This window comes from Acomys minous (genome assembly GCF_964271855.1).
Source record: "Acomys minous genome assembly, chromosome: 16".
NCBI lineage: Eukaryota > Metazoa > Chordata > Mammalia > Rodentia > Muridae > Acomys > Acomys minous.
In genome coordinates this window covers 88,299,139-88,323,163 of record NC_140498.1, presented here as the reverse complement: position 1 = coordinate 88,323,163, position 24,025 = coordinate 88,299,139, and the positions used below count along the sequence as shown (strand labels likewise).

The 24,025-nt window shown below is 53.1% G+C and overlaps 1 protein-coding gene and 1 long non-coding RNA gene across 3 annotated transcripts; one reads left to right on the top strand and one right to left on the bottom strand.

Annotated features, from left to right (window-relative positions):
- Positions 1-124: 124 nt before the first annotated feature.
- PLBD2 (phospholipase B domain containing 2) lies at positions 125-18,946 on the bottom strand. 2 transcript variants are annotated; one of them, XM_084763460.1, is made up of 12 exons: positions 18,605-18,944; positions 12,708-12,801; positions 9,357-9,515; positions 8,055-8,155; positions 7,656-7,870; positions 6,018-6,115; positions 3,172-3,332; positions 2,586-2,681; positions 2,345-2,416; positions 1,577-1,729; positions 892-1,054; positions 125-687 (listed from the first exon to the last, which is right to left on the bottom strand). In XM_084763460.1, exons 1-12 carry the CDS (start codon positions 18,889-18,891, stop codon positions 520-522), a joined length of 1,767 nt encoding a protein of 588 aa, XP_084619586.1. In that variant the 5' UTR covers positions 18,892-18,944; the 3' UTR covers positions 125-519. The 2 variants fall into 2 exon arrangements, with proteins under 2 accessions (XP_084619586.1, XP_084619587.1); XM_084763461.1 differs by having other exon boundaries at positions 548-687; positions 892-930; positions 18,605-18,946.
- LOC311587046 lies at positions 12,793-14,097 on the top strand. Its single transcript, XR_014775742.1, has 2 exons — positions 12,793-12,921; positions 12,995-14,097. It is a non-coding gene; the product is annotated as an uncharacterized lncRNA (long non-coding RNA).
- Positions 18,947-24,025: the final 5,079 nt, after the last annotated feature.

Here is a 24,025-nt window from a genome sequence, read left to right as displayed (position 1 = left end):
CCCCACAGCACAGAACCAGGGCCACCTACCTGGAGGCCAGGTGCAGGCTTGGCTGGGGGCAGGGGAGGGAATGTGGGGTGATGGTCTGGCACTCCTGCAGAAAGAAGACTCAAGACCCTCCAGGTACAGCAGCCACAAACTTTGGTTTTTGTTTTCAAGCTTCTGCCCTCAGAAAAGCTGCCCAGAGGAGATGCAGGGCTGCTTCCTGAGGCGATGGGCCCATAGACCAGTAGTGACAACCATGACGAGCCCCATCAGTGTCCCCATATACTGAGGGACCAGCACTAGGAGAATGGTGCCCAGGATCCCACTAGGCCCACAGTCAAGCATAAGCCCCAGCCCACTGGTGACAGGGGCAGAAAAGCCATGGGGGGTGGCGGAAGGCTCGGGGACCGGATACTCAGCCCTTAGCTCACTGGAGGACCACAGTCCAGTGAGGATGGCGCCCTGAGGGGTGGACGGCAGCTGTGTGACCCTACTGGCCACAGAGGGCGGAGGCAGCGGGGCAGAGGCAGATCCTCAGTCCCACGGGACCTTGATGGGTGAGAATGTCCAGAGATCCGGATGACCCATGTGCAGCGTGTTGTGGAATGGTGACCTACTCCACTGGAATGGGGGCAACTGGTCCCACGTGGGGCCACTGGCTGCCAGCATGCTCATGTACTTGGCCAGTGAAAAGCTGGTCACCTGAGGGCCAGAGAACACATCATTGAGCTGGTGAGGCCCAACTCCCACCCTGACCTTTCCTTAGAGCACCATTCTAAAGCTGCTGACCCCAAAGCAGATGTCCCCTTAACCTGACCCAACTTCAGCCCAGGTCTGACCTCTGACCCTGCACCTATGCAACCCATCTTCTCCCAGGACATATGACAACTGACTTGGGTGACAAACCTTCACATCGATGCCGCCATGGGCACGTTGTTGCAGGGCCTGAAACGGGTAAGAACCATTGGCAGGGTTGAGGTCGGAGCGGGCAGAGATGGCATTCTCCGCATTGGGCTTTGGGTTACAGGCTTCACACAGTGACAGAGGGTCATGAAGAAAGTCATTGTACCTGGGTGCAGAAGGAAGGGACAACAGTTATCCTAGGCAGACCTTCATGGAGCAGAGGGTCTCGAAGCTTCCCAAACATTCTGGGCTTCTCCCAACACCAGCCTTGGCTCAGGCAGGGCCAGATGTGGACCACCTTTACCGCTCCACAGGTCACTCCAGCCTTATCACTGGGTTCTTCCTAGGGGAGGTTCTCCAGGCCCTCCTCCGAGCAGGACAGACACCCGGTGTATTCCTGGACCGCATCTATGGGAACCAGGCTGCCCAGCCACACTTCAGCTCCAGCCTGGGTCCTCCTCGACAGGCATCTCTACCTTGCAGGAGGAAGGGACTCCCTAACGATGACAAGGAGCAGGGCCCACCATCTACAGACCAAGGCTGGTGGAAGTCCAGCAGTCCTCTCTCTCTCTCTCTCTCTCTCTCTCTCTCTCTCTCTCTCTCACACACACACACACACACACACACACACACACACACACACACACCAGGCTGCTCACCGCACCAAGCCAGCTGTATGCTGACTCACCTCATGAGCCGGACCATGGAGTCCATGTCCTCCACCAGCGACTGGTCCCTCCGGAAGATCTGGGCTCGAGGGTTCTTGGTATAGGAAAACCAGTCTCCATACTGGTCCACCAAGGTCTGCATCCCACTAGCGTTGAATATAGTCTCAAAGAACCTGCTGGGACAAGAGTGGTCACCCAGGACTCGCCCTGGCCACACAGCTGGCTGTGGCTGTGGCCAGCATGGTGGGAGGGGCAGTCACAGTGGGATAGCTGGCACTGCATCAGGTTTCAGCACGAACCTGGGCTCTAGGGTCAAATCCCACTTCACTATTCTCTGACCACGGAGCTGTGGGTGAGCCAGGATCCCTGCCTCAGTTTCCACATCTGTGGGATGAGAACATGCTGCTGCATTCATGGATCATGGTCACAAGGACCCAGTGGCAGCCTGGGAAAGCACAGGATATAAGGGAGCTAAGACTGGCTTTGTTGGGATCAGGCTGCCCCAGCCACGCTTCAGCTACAGCCTGGGCACTGCATGGGCATCTCCACCTCCTAGAAGCTATGGGAATGACTAGCAATGCCCAGCCCCAAGGTGTGGTCACCCCAAGCCACCCTACAGCACGGCCTAGCACTGGAGGGTACACATGACTGACGTGGAACTTTCCCAGCAGGAGAGGAACTGGGGCAGTTCTTGTTCTGTATGTTTAAAATGCTACCTGGGGAAGGACCCTGCCTCAGAGAGGTGATTTGGCATCGGGGGAGGGCATGAAAAAAGGAGGGATACATACGGGATGTTGTAGCTAGCCCAATAGGTCGTCTTGTAGAGCTCGGCAGTCTTGTCAGCCACCACCACCATGCCCCTGAGAGCGAAAGAAATGGACAAAGCAAGTGAGGGGACGCTCTGGGGCACAGGCAGTGTGAGGGCCCTTGGCACCCTGAGCAGGAACCGTGTTGTGTCCTGAGTCTCCTGTTCCCATCAGGAGCATCGCTGCTTCAGCCTCCCTTCTTCCCTCTGCCCCGGGAACTCACGGGATCTGTTCTAGGATGGTAAGCACCCGGCTTCCGGGGCTGGGCTCAGAGGGGATGAATGCCTTGTAGTCCACAATCATCCACTGGTTGTTATACCTGCCAGGCACAAGGAAGGAACCACGTCAGGCCTGGAAGCCTTCTCCAGCCTCAGGACTGGTGGACAACACCCTGACACCGCAGGCTAACTAGGAGCCCACAAAACCCTCTTGCAGCACAGGCTCAGCTCTGCTCATGTACAGATGGTGGCTCCCGAGCACTTCCTAAAGTGAAGAGCCGACTCCTACCCACTCGTGGCACCTGGGTTCCAGGTCCCGCTCCATGACATTCTCCTCCTCCACAGATCTGAGCCCTCAAGTTACACATCTTCCAGCTGGATAGCCCCAAGGGAAGGAGCTTGCAGGAGAAAAGAAATCCTTTCCTTCTTGAACCTCAGTCTCACCATGTATAAAACAAGGAAGGGGCTCGAGCTACCCCGGTAAGCATCGGCAAGAAGGGGAAGGGCAAAGGGCCCTGGAACCCAATGGGTCCCCTGTGGTCTGAGTACTAAATGGTTCCCAAGTAGAGGCTGAGACAGGAACACACTCACGTGCCACTGTTGAACCACTTGAAGACCTCTGCCCAGGAGGCCCCATCCAAGGCCAGGCGGTTGGCCACAATGTTTCGAATCCACTCTAGCACACAGCCCTGGGGCTGCACGTACTTCCACAGGGCTGGGTTCTTGTTGCCAATGGTGGTCTCCAGGGTGACCTGTGAGAGAGACAAGGTAGGCTCCAGACTCCATGTGGCAGCCCTGCCAGTCTTGGCTCAGGAGGCAATGTTTATGCTTTTCCTACAACCCTAACCTGCTTTGGTGTACACCCATTAGGGATTCCTTGGAAAAGCATTGGAGGGCTGGAGAGATGGCTCAGAGGTTAAGAGCACTGGCTGCTCTTCCAAAGGTCCTGAGTTCAATTCCCAGCAACCACATGGTGGCGCACAACCATCTATAATGTGATCTGGTGCCCTCTTCTGACATGTAGGCAGAGCACTGTATACATAATAAATAAATATATTTTTTAAAAAAAGAGAAAAGCATTGGGTTGGGGGAGACTCGGGACCATGCGCTCAGCTCTGCTTTGGGGATCAGACTGGGGAGCCCGGAGTGGCAGGCACTCTTAGGTGCCTTTCTTGCCACAGAGTGAGCTCTCCCCCAAGAGACCGCATCTCATTCCCGCCCCTTCTTCAAGTTCCACAGGGACAGCTGGTGACTTGAGGCTATTCATCTGGAACCCCAGTAGCCAGGGAGCTTGGGAAGACCCCAGCTAGCCCACCTCATCTGACTTGGAGTCACGAGCCACCCACTGCTGCTTACGAAGCCTCTCACCTCAGTTCCCCTCCGCACCCCCAACCCCACCCCCAGAGCCTGTATGTGTCTACATAAACACTCCTTGTGCTCATTATTTAAAGCCAATGCAGAACCAGTCAGACGTGGTAGAACATGCCTGTAACCCAGTACTCAGGAAGCAGAGGCAGGAGGATTGCCACAAGTTCAAGCTGAGCATGGTCTACGGTGAGCTCCAGGGTAGCCAGGGTTACAGAGTAAGGCCCCCATCTCTGACAAAACAACAGAACTGGATCAACAGCCAAGCAGTGCCTATGAAACTCCACTTCCGACCTGGTGGCCATGTCCTGGCAGCTGGAAGGTGGCCCTGTGGTAGGAATCGCCACAGCAGCAGCCCTGGCAGCCCTTCCCACCCTCTCCAGGGATACACGCTCACACTGCCGCCTGCTCCTGAAAGACAGGTGCGCTGAGACCTGAGGCTAAGAAGCCTGCAGCTGCGTGTGACTGGGAGCAGGGTCCACCACCCCCTAGTCTGAAGCCAGAGCGCACTCCTCTGTGCCCCCGAGGGTGCTGGCCGAGTCTTCCGTTACAGAGGGGAGGGCTAAAAAGTGGCCAAGATGGCAGGACCCACGTAGGGGAGTGTTTCCAAGTTTTATTTCTTTTGGAGGCATTTACCATCTCACACTGTAGCCCAGGCTAGCTTCAAAGTCTTGGTTACTCTCCTGCCTCTACCTCCCAAGTGCGAGGAAGTTTAGGGGTGTGCCTAGGCCAGTATTTTAAAGAAGGCACTGAAGGCAGGCACGGTGCTGCACACCCTTTAACCCCGGCACTAGGGAGGTGGAGGCAGGAGGATCAGGAGCTCAAGGAAACCTCAGCTACATAGGCCAGCCTTGGCTACATGAGATGCTGCCTTAGAAAACTAAAAGGGGGGATGGAGAGATGGCTCAGTGGTTAAGAGCACTGTGTGCTCTTCTAGAGGTCCTGAGTTCAATTCCCAGCAACCACATGGTGGCTCACAACCATTTGTAATGAGATCTGGTGCCTTCTCCTGGCGGGCAGGTTTACATGCAAGCAGAGGACTGAATACATAATAATAAATAAATTTAAAAAGAAAAGAAACCCAGAATGAGTAGTGGCGCAAGCCTTTAATCCCAGCACTTGGGAGGCAGAGGAGGCGGATTGCTGTGAGTTCAAGGCTAGCCTGGTCTACAGAGAGAGTTCCAGGACAGCTAGAACTGTTACACAGAGAAATCCTGCCTGGAAAAACAAACGAACAAAAAATAAATAAATAAATAAATTTGGTAGGACCAGGAAGGAGGGAGCTGCAGATCAGGATGTAACATGAATAAATTTAATTAAAAAAAAAAAAAGCTGGGTATAGTGGTGCACACCTTTAAACCCAGCACTTGGGAAGCAGAGGCAGGTGGATCTCTCTGAGTTCATGACCAGACTGATTTACATAGAAAATTCTAAGCCAACCAGGGTTAGATAGTGAGACTGTGGAGTCTGAGAGCGTCACTAGCAGGCTACACTGTCAGAGTGGTCCATGACACAGACCCAGGAAAGGCATGGGATTCCATGGCTTCCAGTTCCGTCATGCTGTGACTAAAGCCCTCAGGGGCTGCCTCCCACCCCCAGCCCTCTCAAGCCTCTCTCACACTCAGAAGAAGCAACAAGACAGGAGCCCCACCACGCCTGCTCATGCCCTCACATCCACTGTACCCAGGGCGCTTTCCGAAGCAAAGTCTGTTTCCTGGCAGCATCAGTCTGTCATCTCGGGTGCCAGGAACAGATTTCTAAAGAGGCCTGGATGCCAGCCAGGGGAGCGGAGGAGACAAAGCACCTCAAACAGCAGCTCTTCAGAACTGGCCAGGTTAGGGGGTGGGGAGAGGGCAGAACAGGGGGAGCAAGGTCACCAGCAGAAAGGCGGTGTTTATGCTGAGCACAGAAAAACAAACCAAGGCCACTGTGCTCAAGGGCTTTGCAAAGGTCCCCAAGACCAGTAGTAGATCCTAAGGATGTAGACCCTCTCAGCGCTGAGAGGCCGTGCACTGTATCCGTAGAGTCTCTGTGTGCCACATCCCTAGGGAGCATGTGCCTTAACTACTCACCAGCCCGCTGCCCAGGATGTAGAAGTCATCGCCGGAGAAGATGGTGCCCGGGTAAGATGAAAAAACCAAGTTGCTGCCAGCAATCATGGGGTACTCCTCTGGGGAGGGTAGGAGCTGGTCAGGCAGGCCCAGTGGGGACCCCATCCCCTACCCCTCAAGGCTGGGGTCTCAAGTGAGGCACAAGTAGTCCTCATGAGGCCCACCCTCCTCCCTTCGGTCATTTGTCAGAGCAAACGAGGCCCTTCAAATGGAATTTGGGGGCGGCAGCTGCCTAGGTTGCTAGTTGCAGGACGGTGAGGCAGGAGGGCCTTCCGGACTACACCTGAGCTCCCAGCCAGCCCGAGCTATATACTGAGACTCTAGCTCAGAAAGGAAGGGGGACAGGTAGAGGAGGAGGAGATAGAGGAAGGGAAGAAGGGGGAGAGGGAGGAGGGGGAAGGAGGAGGAGAAAGAAAGGGCAGAAGGGGGAACAGGAGAAGGAAGGGGGGAAGAGCCCACTGACTGTCCCTACTAGTTCCATAACACACTTGCAATATGATGGACAGCAAGATGCTCCTCAATGTAGCTGGAAACACTTCAACACCTTAAACACTGCTGAATGGTGAATTAGTTGTATAAAGGTGCAAATAAATCAATTCTCTTAAAAACATAGCTGGATCTGACTTCATCAGGAAGGTCAGCCGTGGGAAGCTCAGAGGGGGGTCGGTGTCTACTCTGAGCCCATTAGGTTTGTGATTGTACACAACTGATACCAAATGAGGAATAAAGCAATGCAAATTCAAAAGGGACCTTTGAACAGCTACAAGGAAACAACCAATCCCCAGGGTAACTTCCCAAGGGCTGAGGATGCCACATGCAAAGAGGCCTGTTTAGCAGATTTCCCCTACACATGACTTCCACGGTGTGTTAGTGATACTGTTTGGAGGAACTTGCTTAAGCTAGGCAAGCATTCTGCTGTAAAGCCATATCCCCAGCCCTTAAGGTTTTTAAAGGATTAAAAATATAAGAAATAAGCCGGGCATGGTGTCACCTTTAATCCCAGCATTCCCAGCACTCAGGAGGCAGAGGAAGGCTGTGAGCTTGAAGCCAGCCTGGTCTACAAAGGGAGTCCAGGACAACCAACGCTATACCGAGAAACCCTGTCTTGAAAACCAAAAACCAGAGAGACTCTCTCTCAAAAACAAAACAAAAACAAACAAACAAACAAAACAAAACCCCAAAACCAAATCAAACCAAAATGTAAGAAACACGGTAATGAGTGTCATCCTAGTATGGGGGAGGCTGAGGCAGGAGGATTTCTAGTTCAGTGCCACCTCACTGTATGCAACCGGCTTCTCCCCACTGCCATTATTTGTCTGCCTGTTGGGTGAGGGGCCTATGTTGGGCACACACTAGAGTTCAAGGCCAGCCAGGACACAGAGCTGAGTAGTACAGCGTTTTCTGGGCAAGAAGGCCCAGGGATCAAAGAGCTGTAAGAAGGAAGGAGGGTAGGTGCAGGCAGAGGGGTGGTAGTAACTCTTGGGGGCCCGCTGAAAGGTCTTGCTTGCCAAGTAAGAATTCCTGGTGCTGCTCTCCAGAGCTCCACCCAAAGACCCGCCCCTGTGCACAGCCTCTCTCAAGGCTGCCCCTTCCTCCCACCTTGCGGCCCCTCCCGGAACTTCAGCTGGTACTTCTTGATGATGCGTAGCATGTTCTGATAGGAGTTCCAAGTGTTGTGCGCCACCAGCAGGTCACGCCCACCCGGCAGCAGCTTGATGAGGGCGGAGCAGGAACCCGAGCCCAAGGAAAACTTGGTGTTGGTCTTATTCAGGGCTGGCTCGAGGTCTTCTAGGTCTCCAGCAATCTGCAGCAGGCTGAGGAGGCGGGATGGGAGGAGCGTCAGTGGCTACTCTCCATCCATGTCACAGCTGAGGCTCAGGGCCAACTGTGTTCTGGGAGTAGGAAGTGGTAGAGCTGACATGGAACGGAGATGACTATGAAGTTCATGGCTTCTTACCCACCCTGCGCAGGTTGCGGGGTGGGGGTGGGGGCACTTACAGGAACCCCAAGGGTTTGATGGTGAACCTCCCAGTTGGAAAGGTTAAACGGCCTTCGTAGCTGTCCTCCAGGCCTTTCAGCTGCAGGAGGGTCAGCCGCACCTAGGGGAGGGGCAGAGGGAGGGTAAGGCCCCCCAGTTTCCCCCTTCTCCACCACTGCAGGGGCTCTGACCTGGCCCAGGGGCGCTTCATAGGCTCCAGCCAGCCCTGACCCCTTTCCTGCTCTCAGTATCAACTCTATGACACAGCCTCAGGCTGACCCTAAGTCACCCTCACTTAAAAGCCTGTATCAAAAGCCACCTCCTCCACCAAGTCTGCCAAAACCTCCCTAGTCCTAGATGCTGGCTGTGTGGCTGCCCCTGGCACCTGCTGCCTTCTCTCCATTGTCAGTTCTGCCTCAGCACTTGTAACTAGAGGGCATCACCATGCCCCTCACTGGGTCTCGGCTGGTGCTGGGCACATACCAGGAACTTAGTACAGACGAGAGAGGGAGGTGGATAGACAGAAGGATGGATGGACGGGCAGGAAAGTGAGTGGATGACCTGGAGGGTAGATGGGTTGATGTGCGCACGTGTGTCTCGCCAAGTAGATGAACGGATACCTTAGTAAGTAGATGCATAGATGGATGGTCAGAACGGGCACATGGGTGTCTGGAGGGTAGATGAGGTCATGTGTGTTGGTCGGGATGGGGACATATGCAGGGATGAGTAGGCAGATACACAGAGGGATGAGTGGGCATATGAGGGAAGAGATCCTGATGCAGCAAGGACAAGTGCCAGGTGATGGGTTGGCAGGGCCAACTACGTATAGGGAGGATAACAGCATGAGCGCTGGAGGCCGTGCAAATGGGCAGCATGGCCATCCACAGAGGCTACTGACTGTGCTGCACAGCTAAACCCTCAGCACTGTAGAGAACTCACAAGTTCTGTGCCTTTTGCGCTGACAACCTAGGCAGCTGCCCAGGAAGGGAATTCAAAATCACTACATTGCACGCTTTCATTTTTCTCCTCCCTCCCTTTCTGAAATGGTGTTCGCCTGTATCCAGCCTTCTGCCACCTCCCTGACAGCAAGAACCACGTGCCACCACTTAGCTGCATCTGGGTTCTTTGACAGCAGGAAGGCAGGGCTGGACATCTGGGCCAGAATGGGCAGCTGGAGGTCCATCGAGCAGACAGATGGAAGGATGGCAGCTTGGGGAGGGGGAGTGCAGATGCTGATGGGGACTGGAGCGGAGTCAGGGACTGCACGGGAGATGGGCACACCCAAAAGAGCGACCCTCTGCAAGCAGGGCAGCCCAGCGCACCTGGTGCCAGTACGGAGAGTCCCGGCTAAGCTCCATCTCCTTCTGCATCCACTCCAGGTTGGCCTCCAGGAAGCTCTTGAGCCTCTCACAGTAGCCGACTTCATACTCGAAGGGGCCGCAGTAATTGACCACCGTGTTCATCCAGTGCATGTAGATTAGCTGTGGGGAGGCAGGGCAGCTGCTGCTCACTCCAGGCAGGACCCAAGGACTCGCCCCACCACAGTGCAAAGGCAGCCCCCAGCCTACATAGCTCTTGGTCATCCTTCAAGTCTCCCTCCTCTGGGGCTGGTGACATGGACAGTCTAGACTAGACCGCTCCCCCTCTGTTGCCGGGGCCTAGGTTGAGCAATGTGCTCTGTCACCAAATATGGGGTCTTGGGTTGTTTCTGTTGGTGTCTGTACTGGAGATTGAGGCTGGGGCCTCATGTAAGCCAAGCAAATGTTCTGCAAGACTACAGGACCACAGCCTAGTCCTTGAGGTCTGATTTTGTTTTCTTTTGTTTGGGTCTTTTGAAGGTAAGGTCTTGAAGACCTGAGGCTGGCCTTGAACACCTGATCTTCCTGCCACCACCTGCCAAGTGCCGGGATTAACAGCTGTGCACTACCAAGCCTGATTATACAGTGTTGGGGATGGAACCTGGAGCATGCTAGGCAAGCTATCTACAAATGCAGCCACCTTCCCTGCCATTGCTTGGACTTTTAGACAGGTTCGCCCTCCTCGGCCTCTGGCTGCTAGGATTACTCCAGGCACTGCAAGCATGTACCACTGCCCTTGGCCAGACAAATGTGTTTCTGGACCGCTCCCTGCTCTGTTCTAAGCATGGAGGACAGAGGAAACAAAACAGGTCCCCCTGCTGACTCATGGGGCCAGAAAAGCGTGCCAGGCTTTCGGCACTACCCAGGTGCAGTGTAGATGAGCTTAAGCTTGCCTGCTAGGGAAAGAGGCTCCAGCTAGCATTCCCTGTCCTCCAGCTGACGGACGCTGAATGGGGTCATCCTAGGCCACCCAGCTACCCAGTGCCCTGCCAGCTGACTACAGCAGCACAAGGGAGCCCACCAAGACCAGCCTGACCCAGCCTAGAAGAACCAGGGCACACAGCCAATGCTCCATGGGAGGAGGGCTGCTAGCCCGCAGCTCGTGCTACTGAGCAGCATCACACAGATGAATGGATATGCTGCAGCCTCCAGTGCTCTAGGTGGTGTGGTTGCCATCCCCACACAGTGGTCCAGCCTGGGCTGGCTGTCCAGAGGCTGTTATGGGTTTGGTCCACTAGGTGGCACTGCTGGGAGACAGGACCTAGGAGGACAGCACTAAAAGGGGACCCACTCTCTTCCTGTTCCATTTTTGTCTTCTGGTTCATAAAGGGAATACCTTGCTATGCCGTGTATATGTCCCTGTCACTGGCGTCCAAAGCAATGATCTACCCAGTCTTGGGCTGGGACCCTAAGAGTTATGACCCTTTCTGAGCTCATTGTCTTGGGTATTTCATTACAGTGAAGTGAACCCAACGCATCTGATTTACAGATGGGGAAATTGAGGCACAGGTAGGCAAGTATCTGTGTCCCCAAAACACCCAAACATTGAACCACAGGGCTGACGGGGGCCCATGTCAAAATGTGCATTTTGCTTTTGCAAAGCCCCATAGTGCTTGCACAGCTGCTGATGGCAACTTCTGGCCACACCCCACCCAACCAGAAAGCCTCCTTCTGCACCCTGAGGACAGACAGCCTGCTCAGTGACACACCCCAAGTCCTGCTCACATGCAGGCCCCACCAATGCTCCCTGTCTCCTTGTGGCTTCCGGAGCCTGCAGAGCACTGTCCACTGCCCGCCCTACCTGAGGTTCATCTGAGGACTAGCCATGATCCCCTACCCGACCATGGAAGGCAGCAATAGAGCGAACCATCAGGACTGAAGACGTGGGCCACACGGAGCTGGATTCAAATGCTTCTCCTCAGCTTGAACTGCTGTCTATCCTTGAGGAAGTGCCTTCATCCTCAGGACTGAGTTTCATCCCCTCCTGCCTCAGGGGCCTGGGTGAGACCCAGTGAGAGGACACAGGCAAAGTGCCAGGCACATCCCTCAGGATCCCAGCACAAGGCCACTGTGGCCTTGCCTCAGTGTCCCCAAATACCTCCCTAGACAGAAAGGCTCCTAGGAGGCCTGGCTGGCGGTTAAGTTTAGGATGAGTCCCTGAGGCTGCTCCCAGGAGCCTCCACCCCCATAGCACCAGCCCCATTCTCATGGTCCCCCGCTGTCACTACCCTATCAAGCTCCACCAGGACAGGGCCTCCAGCCTGCTCCCACCTACCATTTTGGGAGTTCTTACTTAAAGCCACTTGGGAGAGCCCTTGCATGTGCCTGGGTCACCAATGGGATACATACTCAAATAGTGGCCACTGGACCCTGAGTGGATCCCACTCTATACACTGATGCCCAGTAATTTCCTATAGGTATCCACTTCGCACACCACCTGTATGGGCAAAGCTACTACCCACAGCCAAGCTGATTTCTTCTGATGGGTGGGACGCCTGACAGTGACTGCCATTTTTTCAATTCTAAACCAGATAAGCAAGAGGCTATGCTGTTTGGGGACTTGACACATGCAGGAAAGCTAATTTAACAAAAGTAGGAGGCAAGTGAGGTGATGTGTCTATCAGCGCTCATGAAGCGGAGGTGTGAGGGTCACAAGTTCAAGGCCAGCCTGGACTACAGAGTGATTTCAAGGTCAGGCTAGGCAAGTTCATGAGATTGTCTCAAAATAAAAAGTTCAGAGAGGCCTGAGAGAGGAGATCAGTGGGAGAGGGCTTGCCTGACATGCAAAGGTCCTAGGTTTATCTCTAGTATCAGAAAGGGAGGCCACACCCTATAATCCCAGCACTCAGGAGGCAGAGGCAGCTGGATCTCTGTGAGTTCAAGGCCAGCCTGGTCTACAGAGTGTACCCTAAACCAATAGATTACACTGCTTTCTCTTTTTAGATGGGTAGCCAAGGTTGGTTCTGGATTCCTCGAGCTTGTCCCTCCATCCCCTCCAACTGCTAGGAGGCCAGACGTGAGTCATAGCCTGGGTTTTTTTTTTGCTTTGTTTGATTTGGTTTTAGTCTCTAGCCTAGGCTACCCTTAAACTCTGCAATCCTCCTGCCTCAGGCTCCCAACTCATGCAGTAACAGCTGTGTTCCACCACGCCCAGCTTTATGTGCTGTTTTGAAGACCCGGCTCTTTTTCTCCCCTACATGGAGGACAGGAGGTTCTGGCCCCGATCCTACCCAAGGCCCCGAGGATGTCATGGCTTGGGGGGCGGGGTGGAACAGGACAGGCAGCTGGGACCCCAGGCTCCCACACTGGCCTTACCTCCTCAGACACAGAGGCCTCCACCACACCAGCTGCATAGGCCTGCAGGCTGTCATTGTAGTTGCCATTTGTGCCCAGGTCCAGATAGGCCCACCTGGAGGGGAGAGAGAGGACAATCAGTCAACAGCAGAGTCAACCTGCAAAGCCAGCTGCCACGGCCAGACTCATGGCAAGATGTGTGTGTGTGTGTGTGTGTGTGTGTGTGTGTGTGTGTGTGCGCGCGCGCGCAAAGCCAGCTGCCACAGCCAGACTCATGGTGGTGTGTGTGTGTGCGCACACGCGCAAAGCCAGCTGCCACAGCCAGACTCATGGCACGGGGTGTGTGTGTCTGTGTGTGTCTGTGTGTGTGTGTGTCTGTGTGTGTCTGTGTCTGGATTTCTGCTCCTTACACTACAGATGGAATCCAGGGCCTCGTGGGCCAGGCAAGTGCTCCAGCCCCATTTTTTGTTTCTGTCCCCTTTTCAAACAGGGTCTGACTATTAGTCCAGGCTGGCTTGAACTCCAGTCCTCCTGCCTCAGCTTTCCAAGTGATGAGATCACAGGCATGTGACACTACACCTGGCCAGCCCCAAGTTTTAGAGCATGTCAACAAGTGCCCACACAGATGTCAGCCTGCCTGCCTGCACCTGCCTAACTGCTGGGCCAGATCCCTGGGACAGGAAGTGCTGCATGGAAAACAGGAAGGATGTACTTCAAACAGACTAAATCAGCCTCCTCTCTCCCACCTACGCCAACTGAGGTTCCCCAGTCTCGCTGGCTGGCATTTGCTGAACTGGCAATGACCCAGCAGCCACGCCCGACGTGTCTAGTGGCAACCCCACGGTTCTTCCAGCTAGACCCCATCACATGGAAGAGGTGGGGACGGGCACAGAGCTTGTCATCGCAATGGTGCATGCCCTGTGTCCCCTGGTTTTATTGTGAGGCCCTGAAACGTCTCCACCCATGGCCACATGCTCTGCCCACACGGCCACGTATGCTGGGTCCGACGTACAGCTTGCTTTGCCCAGAGGGTCAAGGGGAGAAGTGACACAGTGCTATTAAGAAGCACAAGACGCCTCTTGACTCCCCAGTCCTTCTGTGCCTCTGCCACTGTCATGGAAAGACATCACAACCAAGCCCATGGGTCCCAGAACGGAAAATACCCAGGGCGGAGCAGGTCTGCAGACCTGAGGCCTGACGCGCAGTGGCCCCAGGGGCTCACCCCCATGAGGGTCAGCAGCCACTGGGACTATTTGTTATAAAGCACTGTTGCCCAGTGCCCAACTGATATAGGGCCACAAGTCACTAAGGGCAGAGCAGGATTGGTATCAAGTCAGGCTACCATTTTTTTTTCTTTTTGAGATGAAGTCTCTCACTGTGACCTGACTCCGCCAATAAATGACTGCCCCAACCCTTGTTCTTATTTTCTTAATAGAACTGCCTTTAAAATATTTCTTCACAGGGCTGCAGAGATGGCTCAGCAATTATGAACGTGCACTGCTCTTGTAGAGGACCCAATTTCAGTTCTCAACACCAGCATCAGGCAGCTCACAAGAACATGTCAGCCCAGCTCCAGGAGATTCAAGGTCTTCTTCAGGCCTCTGCAGGCACCTGCATGCACAAGACACACATGACCTCACATAGGCACATACACAAAGAAATACATTGCTGTTTTTGAGACAGGGTTTCTCTGTGCAGCTGTCCTGGAACTTGCTCTGTAGACCAGGCTGCCTGCCTCTGCCTCCCAAATGCTGGGAAGCCCATTGGATGCGAGATGGTAGGTGCTCATCTCGCATGCTCCAAGCCCTGGGCTCCACCCTAACCCTGCATAAACAGGGCATCACAGCAGCAGAGGACGGCACTTGGGAGGTAGAGGCAGGAGGATCGCAGATCAAAGTCATTGAGAACAGACTGAGCTACATGAGACCCTTTCTCTTTAAAAAATTAAATTAAATTTAAAAAAAAGTTCTCCGCTGGAAAGACAGCTCAGTCAGTGAAGTATTTGTTTCACAAGCATGGTGGCCCATGTTTGTAATTCTAGCACTGAGGAGGACACAGGCACGTCTTTGGGCTCCTTGGCCAGCCAGCTTCTTGGCCAGCCAGCATGATCTAATCAAGGAGCCACACCCAGGGAGAAATCCTGTCTCAAAAATCATGGTGGCCAGCACCTGAGGAACACCACCCAAGGTAGACCTCTATCCTACAATCACCACACCCACACACCAACATATGTACACACACTATACACACATACACTACAAAAACTATACATACATGCCCCTACACATATACACACCCTACACATACAAATATAAACACACTACATATACACACAACACATACATATACACTACACACAGACTACACATATACACACTATATACACACACTACACATACATACACCTACATATACATACTACACATATACACACACTATACATACCCACACATACTCACACACACACACACCAACACACCAACAACAGAAGCCTGAGAGGCTGGCAAGACACCTATTTCACCAGTGAACAGCACCTCACTGCTCTCTTTAGAGCACTGCAAGAACACCGATGCTCCTGCAGGGCACCCGAGTTCAGTTGTTCCCCCGCCCTTCTGCACATTGGCTCACAACTGTCTGTAATGCCAGTTCCTGGAGATGCCCTCTTCTGGTTCCACAGGGGCTGCATGCACATGTCACACAGACATACTCGTAGGCAAACATTCAAACAGCAGGAGACCAGGGGAGATGTAGGAACAGACTACACCTAACAGGGTAATCCTTCTAAAGTGCCAGAAGGCTCCCCACAAAAATCAAAGACTGTTGACAGTGTTGGGCATGATGGTATGCACCTGACACAGGAGGAACAGAAATGTGAGGCCAGCCTGGACTACACCGCCAGACTGCCTCAAAAAAGAAAATAAATCTACTTTTTTTTTTTTCTTCTGAGATAGGGTTTCTCAGTGTGGCCTTGGCTGTCCTAGGCTCACTTTATAAACCAGGCTGGCCTCAAACTCACAGAAATCCTCCTGCTTCTATCTCCCTGAGTGACAGGATTAAAGGTGTGCGCTGCCACAGCCACAGCCACCACCACCACCTGGCTAAAATATAAATTATAACAACAATAAAAATAATTTAGTGGGGAGGAGGCTGGAGGGATGGCTCAGGAGTTAAGGGCACTTGCTGCCACTGCAGAGGACCTGAGCGCTGTACCCAGCATCCACACTGGGACACTCGCAACTACCTATAACGACACTAACCCCAGGGGAGTCCAGGCCTTAACCTCTGCACTCCAAAGCAGTGAGTCAGGCACCCCCAGCTTGGAGCTCCCATTGTCAGGCGATCAGGGCAGACCAGATGTCTCCTGTTTGACCCAAGTCCTCAAGGGTCTGCTTCCCTGCCTGTAAATCGGGGTCTCCCACTATGAACCCCCTGTACTGTTGGAGTCTCACAGTGAAGAGGCCTATGACATAGGAGAGGAGGGACAGAGCAGAAGAGATGACAGCATAGTGAGGGGCCTCAGTCTCCCCAATCATAAAATGGCTGAAGGACCCTTACTCCTTTCCTTCCCTCACTTCAGTCAGCAGTGGTGCTTTCTCTCTCTCTCTCTCTCTCTCTCTCTCTCTCTCTCTCTCTCTCTCTCTCTCTCTCTTTTCCTGGTTTTTCGAGACAAGGTTTCTCTGTGTAGCCTTGACTGTCCTGGACTCGCTTTGTAGACCAGGCTGGCCTCAAACTCACAGCGACCCACCTGCCTCTACCTCCCAAGTGCTAGGATTAAATGTATGCACCAACAGTGGTACTTTCTGAGACTGTGGGACCCTTTGAACTCCGTCTCAGGCTAGAAAACAGGCTCAGAGAAGGGGAGCCACTTGCCCTGGGGTCACACAGCAGTGGATCTGAGGTTGAAAGAAATTCCTAGCACAACCAAGGAAGACCCTCCCTGACTATTGTGACTCCTCCCAGCCCACTTCACGGCCCCCTGTGGCGCCCACACCACCAAGGTACCACTGAGTCGAGGGCGAGGGACTGCGGATTTAACTCATACACACACACACACACACACACACACACACACACACAGTAACACAGCGGGGCCTTTGTGCTAAGAGAGCAGCAGCCGCAGTAGCGGTTTATTATTCTTGTTCCCAGAGTTCCAAAGAGCCTTCTTATAGGCAGCAAAACAGGAATCCTCCTCCCAGGAGAAATCCCTCAAGAGGTGATTGCACACAGGAGGACAAGTCTCGAGGAAGGGAGGGGCACATTCTCAGAGCAGTAAACATGACTATCTAACCAAGATAAACACAGACATGGAAGCTGCTAGAAACAGGACATGAAACAGCAAGACAGGCAGGCAGCCCAGTCGGGCCTGGTTCCTACACGGCCCCCCCCCCACCAGTCCAAAACCCCTTCCCCATGCACGCCTGGCTCCTGTGCCTCTGCATCCAAGCAGGGGTTCGTCATGCCCTCTTGGCTCTGCTAAACAAGAGCAAAACTGCTCTTGAGTCAGCAGGGAACAGGCCACCAGATCAAGTCACAGGGGGTGCCCCCCTGATCCCAGCCAGAGCTGTGGTTCCCTTCAAAGACAGCAGCAAGTCAGTGTGGCCTTCTCTCCCTGGATCCTTTCCAGATTGGCCCGCCCAGCTGTTACGTCTGCATCAACCTTCCAAGGACCACCAACACTGGAGATAACTTTTAGCATCTTGTGTCCCCCAAAACCCATGGGGGACCCATGCTGCAGGAGGCTTAGTCCTCTGAGAATGAGCCCATAGAGGATTGTGGGGGCATGCGGGTTCTGCAAGCTCCCCCAACACAGCCTGAATCTGGGTTTCCAAGCCGACTGCAGGCTCCGGCTTCCTGTGGGACTCTTTGTCTGTCTGTCTCTCTCAGCCGGAATCTTGTTTGGCTCTGGGTCCTTGAGGGCACAACACAAGGATAAGAATGACAGAGCAGCCGGGCGGTGGTGGTGCACGCCTTTAATCCCAGCACTCGGGAGGCAGAGGCAAGTGGATCACTGTGAGTTCGAGGCCAGCCTGGTCTACAAAGCGAGTCCAGGACAGTCAAAAAGCTCCACAGAGAGACCTTGTCTCTAAAAACCAAAAACCAAAACAAAACAAAACAAAACAAAAAGAATGACAGAGCATGGCAGAAGAGATGGCTCAGAGGTTAAGGGCACTGACTGCTCGTCCAGAGGTCCTGAGTTCAGTTCCCAGCAACCGCATGGTGGCTCACAACCATCTATAATGTGATCTGATGTCCTCTTCTGGCCTGCAGGTGTACATGCAGTCAGAGCACCGTATACATAATGGTAAATAAATCTAAAAAAAAAAAAAAAGACTAAGCACCTTCAAGTTCTAGGTCCACGGTGGTGATGTGGGGACCCAATGAGGTGAAGGAGTTAAGGAGAGACAACAGATGACAGGGCCAGCCTGTGTTCCAAGAGTGACAGAGATCACTCTGAGCACCTACTTCCATATCCATAGCATCAGGCCATGATCAGCACGTGAATTTAGAGACCCTCAACTTTCTCCTTTGGCTTGGAGCCAGGCTCACTCACACCTACCGCCCTGGCTATGGAGGAAGAAAAAGGCCTGGGATCCTGGACAATTGTCACTATCCCTAAGGCTGGGGACTAACGGGCAATAGAGCTTGGTGTGCTGGTGCACACCTTCAGTCCCAGCACTCCGGAGGCAGGGGCCAGCCAGGTTTACAAGGCGAGTCCTAGGCCAGCTCGCCTTAAGTGCGGGGCCACTGTGGACAGGGGGACTGGTCCAAAGATCCCTCAGCGAAGTCCCCAGTGGTTAGGGATGGGAGTTACTACGTCACCCACCAGCCCTGGGCCTGACTCGCCTTCCCAGGGAGGCCAGACGGCAGCCCAGGACCTTGTCACTCGCTACGCAGCGATGGGGACAGCCAACCCTTACCCGGTCTCGCGGATGGCGTTGGTGAGGTTCGCCCAGGCCACCGCGTCGGGGTGAAGGCCGTCCTCTAGGCGCAGCTCGCCCGACGCGGCATCCAAGAGCAACGAGCGGACCTGGGAGACCGGCGGGTCAGGGTTTGGGCGTTGCCAGCCGGTCCCCAGCGGGGAAAGGGCGACCGCCGGGCCGCTCAGCAACAGCCCAGCCAGCGAGGCCAGCGAAGCCAGCGCCAGCACCCGCAGCAGCGCCCGGGCCGTCCGGCCGCCGGGGCTCCCGTCCATGGTGGCTGCCATCGCGAGCCACAGCCGGGCCACGTGACCGTCGTTCCTTGGGGTGAGGTCTGCGCCTGGGCTTCCGGGGTGGGCGGAGTCTGTGGTCCAGCAGGGGCGGAGCCAGTCTTAAAGGCCCCTGCGGAAAAGCCTAGGCATCCATCCCCAGAAATATTCATTCTCTCTCTCTCTCTCTCTCTCTCTCTCTCTCTCTCTCTCTCTCTCTCTCTCTCTCTCTCTCTCTCTCTCTCTCTCTCTCTCTCTCTCTCTCTCTCTCTCTCTCTCTCTCAAATTATTCTTCGTTCTCTTCTTCTTTTAATTTCTTCAATTTTTTAGATTTAGTGCCTGCATGTATATATGTGCCCATTACTCTCAAAGGTCAGAAGAGGAGCCGGGCGTGGTGGCGCTCGCCTTTAATCCCAGCACTCCGGAGGCAGAGGCAGGATCGCTGTGAGTTCGAGGACAGCCTGGTCTACAAAGCGAGTCCAGGACTGCCAAGATAACATAGAGAAACCCTGTCAAACCCTGTCTCGAAAAAGAAAAAACAAACAAACAAAAAAGGGTCAGAAGAGAGCACAGGATCCCCTGGAGCTAGCATTATGTGAGCCACCATGTGGGTGCTGGGAACTGAAGCCGGGTCCTCTGTGTGAGTAGCAGCTGAGCCATCTCCCCAGCCTCGATTTCCTTTATTTTTAGGGATTCATCTGTGTGTGTTTGAGCATGTGGACACAGGTGGAGGCCAGAAAAGAGTGTTACAATCCCTGGGGCTCAGTTGTGAACTGCCTGATGTGGGTGCAGGGACTCAAACCCAAGTCCTCTGCAAAAGCATCAAGTGCTCTCTACTACTGAGCCATCTCCCTGGGCACAATCTCTTTTTTCCTATTTGTCTGTCCACGAATGGAATGATTTCAAGATTTTACCCAGACTGGCCTGAGCCTCAGAGTTCATTGCAGGCCACCCTGTCTGAAAATAAATGATCTCTCTTACTTCCCCCCCCCCTCCTCTCTCTCTCCTGGGTTTCTCTGTGTAATAGCCCTCTGGCTGTCCTGGACTCACTTTGTAGACCAAGCTGGCCTCAAACTCACAGAGATCTTCCCGAGTCTACCTCTGAGAGCTAGGGAAATAAATGATTTTGTTGTTGTTGTTGTTGTTTAGAGGACAGGGTTTCTCTGTGTAGCCTTGGCTGTCCTAGGCTCCCTTTGTAGACCAGGCTGGCCTCGAACTCAAGAGATCCACCTGCCTCTGCCTCCCGAGTGCTGGGATTAAAGGCGTGTACCACCACTGCCTGGCTCGTGATTTTTTTTAAAGCTTGGTTTTGGAGTACCTGTACGTGTACTCTCAAAGATTTCAAGACCATCTGAGGTAAAAAGTGAGATCCTCTCTCAAAAACAACACAAAGGAAGGTGGCAACAGGCTGTTCAGTACCTTTCAGATCCTCAACCTGCAGCAAGCACCATACCCCAGAAGCCAAGGGCTTGAGCGCACAAGCTGTCCCCACTTTGGATGACCATTACCATTACAAGCCACTGGGCACCTGTGCTTCTGACCAACCAGTGATAAATTCCATGGGTTCACCTGAACAAAGTGACTCACATCCAAAAGGCTAGCACTGGGGGTGGGGGTGGGGGGCTGAAGCAGGAGGATTGCCAAGAGTTCCAGAACAGCCTGGGCTGCAGTGTGAGACCTTTGACCCCATCCCAAAAAAAGAATTCAATAATTTCCTCTACCCCTACTCTGTTGCATAACTTTCTAGAATATTTTCCTGGGTGGGAAAGGTGCTTCCTAAAGGGCACACTTAAAAGACATAAACCTGTAAGCCCTGCACTCACTGGGCTGAGGCAGGAGGATCACTAGCTTGAGACTTACCAGGTGTGTTCCTGGCGCCCAGAATGTCAGTTCTCTTGGAACTGAAGTTACAGATGGTTATAAGCCACCATGTGGAGGCTGGGAACCGAACCCGGGTCCTCTGGAAGAGCAGCCATTGCTCTTATCTGCCCAGCCCAGACCCATCTTTAAAGAAGAGAAAAAATGTAAGGTCCCTCGCTGGGCATGGAAGTGCATGCTTGTAATCCCAGTGCTCAAGAGGCAGAGGCAGAAGAATCGAGAGTCCAAAGTTAGCCTCAGCTACAAACTAAGCTAAAGGCCATTTGGGGAGCTGGGCGTGGTGGCACATGCCTTTAATCCCAGCATTTAGGAGGTAGAGGCAGGGGAATCACTGTGAGTTCAAGGCCAGCCTGGTCTACAAAGGGAGTCCTGGACAGCCAGGGCTACACAGAGAAACCCTGTCTCGAAAAACCAAAAAGAAAAAAGAAAAAAAAAAAAAAAAGAGGACATTTAGGGGTGGGGAGTGGATTGGAGCGATGGCTCAGAGGTTAAGTGGACTGACTGATCTTCCAGAGGTCCTGAGTTCAATTCCCAACAACCACATGGTGGCTGGCTCACAACCATCGATAATGTGATCTAGTGTCCTCTTCTGGTGTGCAGGTGTACATGAGGCAGAGCACTATATACATAAAAAATAAATACTTTGTTTAAAAAAAAAACTTAAAAAAAAAAAAGACATTTTGGGGGGGATATGAGACCCTACCTAAAAACATAACAAGACTACATGAACGGCTGACCTGAAAGCATGTAGCTGCCTGCTTGTGCTCTAGAGAGATTACTTCCCTGGCGTCAATTCCAGTCACTAATGTTATTTATTAATCCTTTACTGGAAACACTTTCAGTCATCAAGTCCCTAACAGGCTGGGGAAACTAAGGCTCAAGCAGGTGAAGTGATTTCTAGTCAGAGAACTAGAAATGTGAGCACAGGGATTTGAACCCGGTTTGGAAGCACCCTGGACACTGCCCTTCACAGCCAAGGGTCGGAAGTGCAGTGGGGGATGGGGGGGGTGGGGGGATGATACACAACCATGCTTGCTTCTGTCCAAGCTTAACTTCTCAGCTTTCCTCTGAAGGCTTGGCCCTGACTGGCTGCAGGAGGGGAGGAGCTCGCTTTGTGTTATGATTAATAATTAGATACAAGGTAAGATAAGGTGTAAGGTATCAGGAAGCAGATATTATGTTGTAGAGGGGTTTATTAGAGAAGGAAAAAGGGAAGGGGTACTCCAAAGAGAGAGAGACAGAGACAGAGACAGAGAGAGGCCACATTGAGGGTCTGTCCTTTTACATGGCCCTGGGTAGGGCCACACCCCTGTGGCAGGTAAGCAATGACATCATAGGTAGACTGAAGAACTCTAACAGTGGTGACCCCCCCAACCATAAAACTATTTTTTGTTGCTACTTCATAACTGTAATTTTGCCACTGTCATGAATCACCATGTAATGTAAACAAAGTGTAAGTATCAGAAATGATATGCAACCCCTGTGACAGAGTCGCTCAACCCCTCCCCCCCAAAAGTGAGCGCGGCCCACGGGCTGAGAACTGCTGCTCCAAGCCACTACACAGGGGAATGCATCATCTATAAGAACCTGAGTTCAGACCCCAGCACCCATGTAACAAGCTGGGCCCCTTCTTCCATGCACCATAATCACGGGAGGAGGCAGAGACAGGAGAGCCACTGGAGCTTGTGAAGAGAGTGTGGTCTTGCCTTGGTCTGGGCCGGGATGAAGGTGGCCTCTGGATGCTACCCTGCTGAGGAGCTGTCTCTGCTGACTGACAAGCTTCTGTGATAGACTCAGAGGAACCACAGCGGCCCAGGATTGGAGACAGGGGCCTGCGACTCCTGCCGGGCTATTGTATTGCAAACCAATGGGAGCAAGGGAACGGGGAGGGGAGAGGGAGAGGGAGAGGGAGAGGGAGAGACAGAGAGAGAGGGAGAGGGAGAGGGAGAGGGAGAGGGAGAGGGAGAGGGAGAGGGAGAGAGAGAGAGACAGAGGGAGAGGGAGAGGGAGAGGGAGAGGGAGAGGGAGAGGGAGAGGAGAGAGAGAGAGAGAGAGAGAGAGAGAGAGAGAGAGAGAGAGAGAGAGAGATGGGGGCAGGAGTTGGGAGATTCACACCTAGGAGGATGAGCTCTGTGGGTCTGTCAGTCCTTCAGATTCGGTCCACGGACCTTAGACGGTGGGTGGGTGGGTGCGGCTTGGGTAGAGGACCTGCTAGATCCCCGAGAATTACACCAAGGGACTACCCCCTCCCCCCCCCCCCGAAACTGATACCCAGAAGGTTTCCATTCTTGTTCCCCTTCATCTCCTTTCCCTCTTGCTGAAGGTAGCCCAGGTTTTAAGGAAGGTGCATGCATTTAATAAATTCATAATAAAGTTTAATTGTTAAGGAGTCTGAGGCAACAGAAACTCCACCGGCCAGCCAGCCTTGCTGAATGAATTCCCCATTCTCAGTAAGAGACTCTCTCAAAAAAAAAAAAAAAAAAAAGCAAGAGGGAGCCAGACATACTGGTTCTCCTTGAGTTCCAGGCCAGCTGGGGCTATATAGACCCTGACTCAAAATAGTACTAGGAATAGGAGTGTTAGTAACAATAATAATAAATTAAGGTGGAGAATAATTGAGAAAGATATATAATCATAACCTTTGGTCTCCACATGGCCTATATTAGCAGCCTGAAACCTTGAGTCTAATCTCTAATGTCAAAAAGAGCCCCAACACCTAGGCTTGATATCATATTACATGAATGGGAATGCATTTTTTGTTTCTTTGTTAGGTATATAGTTTTGTGTGTGTGCGTGTGTGTGTGTGTGTGTGTGTGTGTGTTTGGGTTTTGTTTGTTTGGTTGGTTTTTCAAGACAGGGTTTCTCTGTGTAACCTTGGCTGTCCTGGACTCGATTTGTAGACCAGGCTGGCCTAGAACTCACAGTGATCTGCCTGCCTCTCCCACCTGAGTGCTGGGATTAAAGGCATCCGCCACCACACCTGGCTTGTGTGTTTGGGTTTTTTATGTGTTTGGTTGTTTGAGACAGGGTCTCACTAGGTAGCCTTGGATGTCCTGAACTCACTAGGTTCACAAGCCTGGTCTAGTGATCACGGAGATGCTCCTGCCTCTATCTCTCAAGAGCCGGAATGAGAGGTGTGCGACACCATGCCTGGCGGTTGTGTAGTTTAAGGCCATCCAAGCAGTGTCCATAGTGGTATTCCCGGGTGCAGCGGTATGCCCATCCAATCCCTGCTGCCAAACCCTTGGCTTGCTTCCAGTGTGCCTTGCTGATT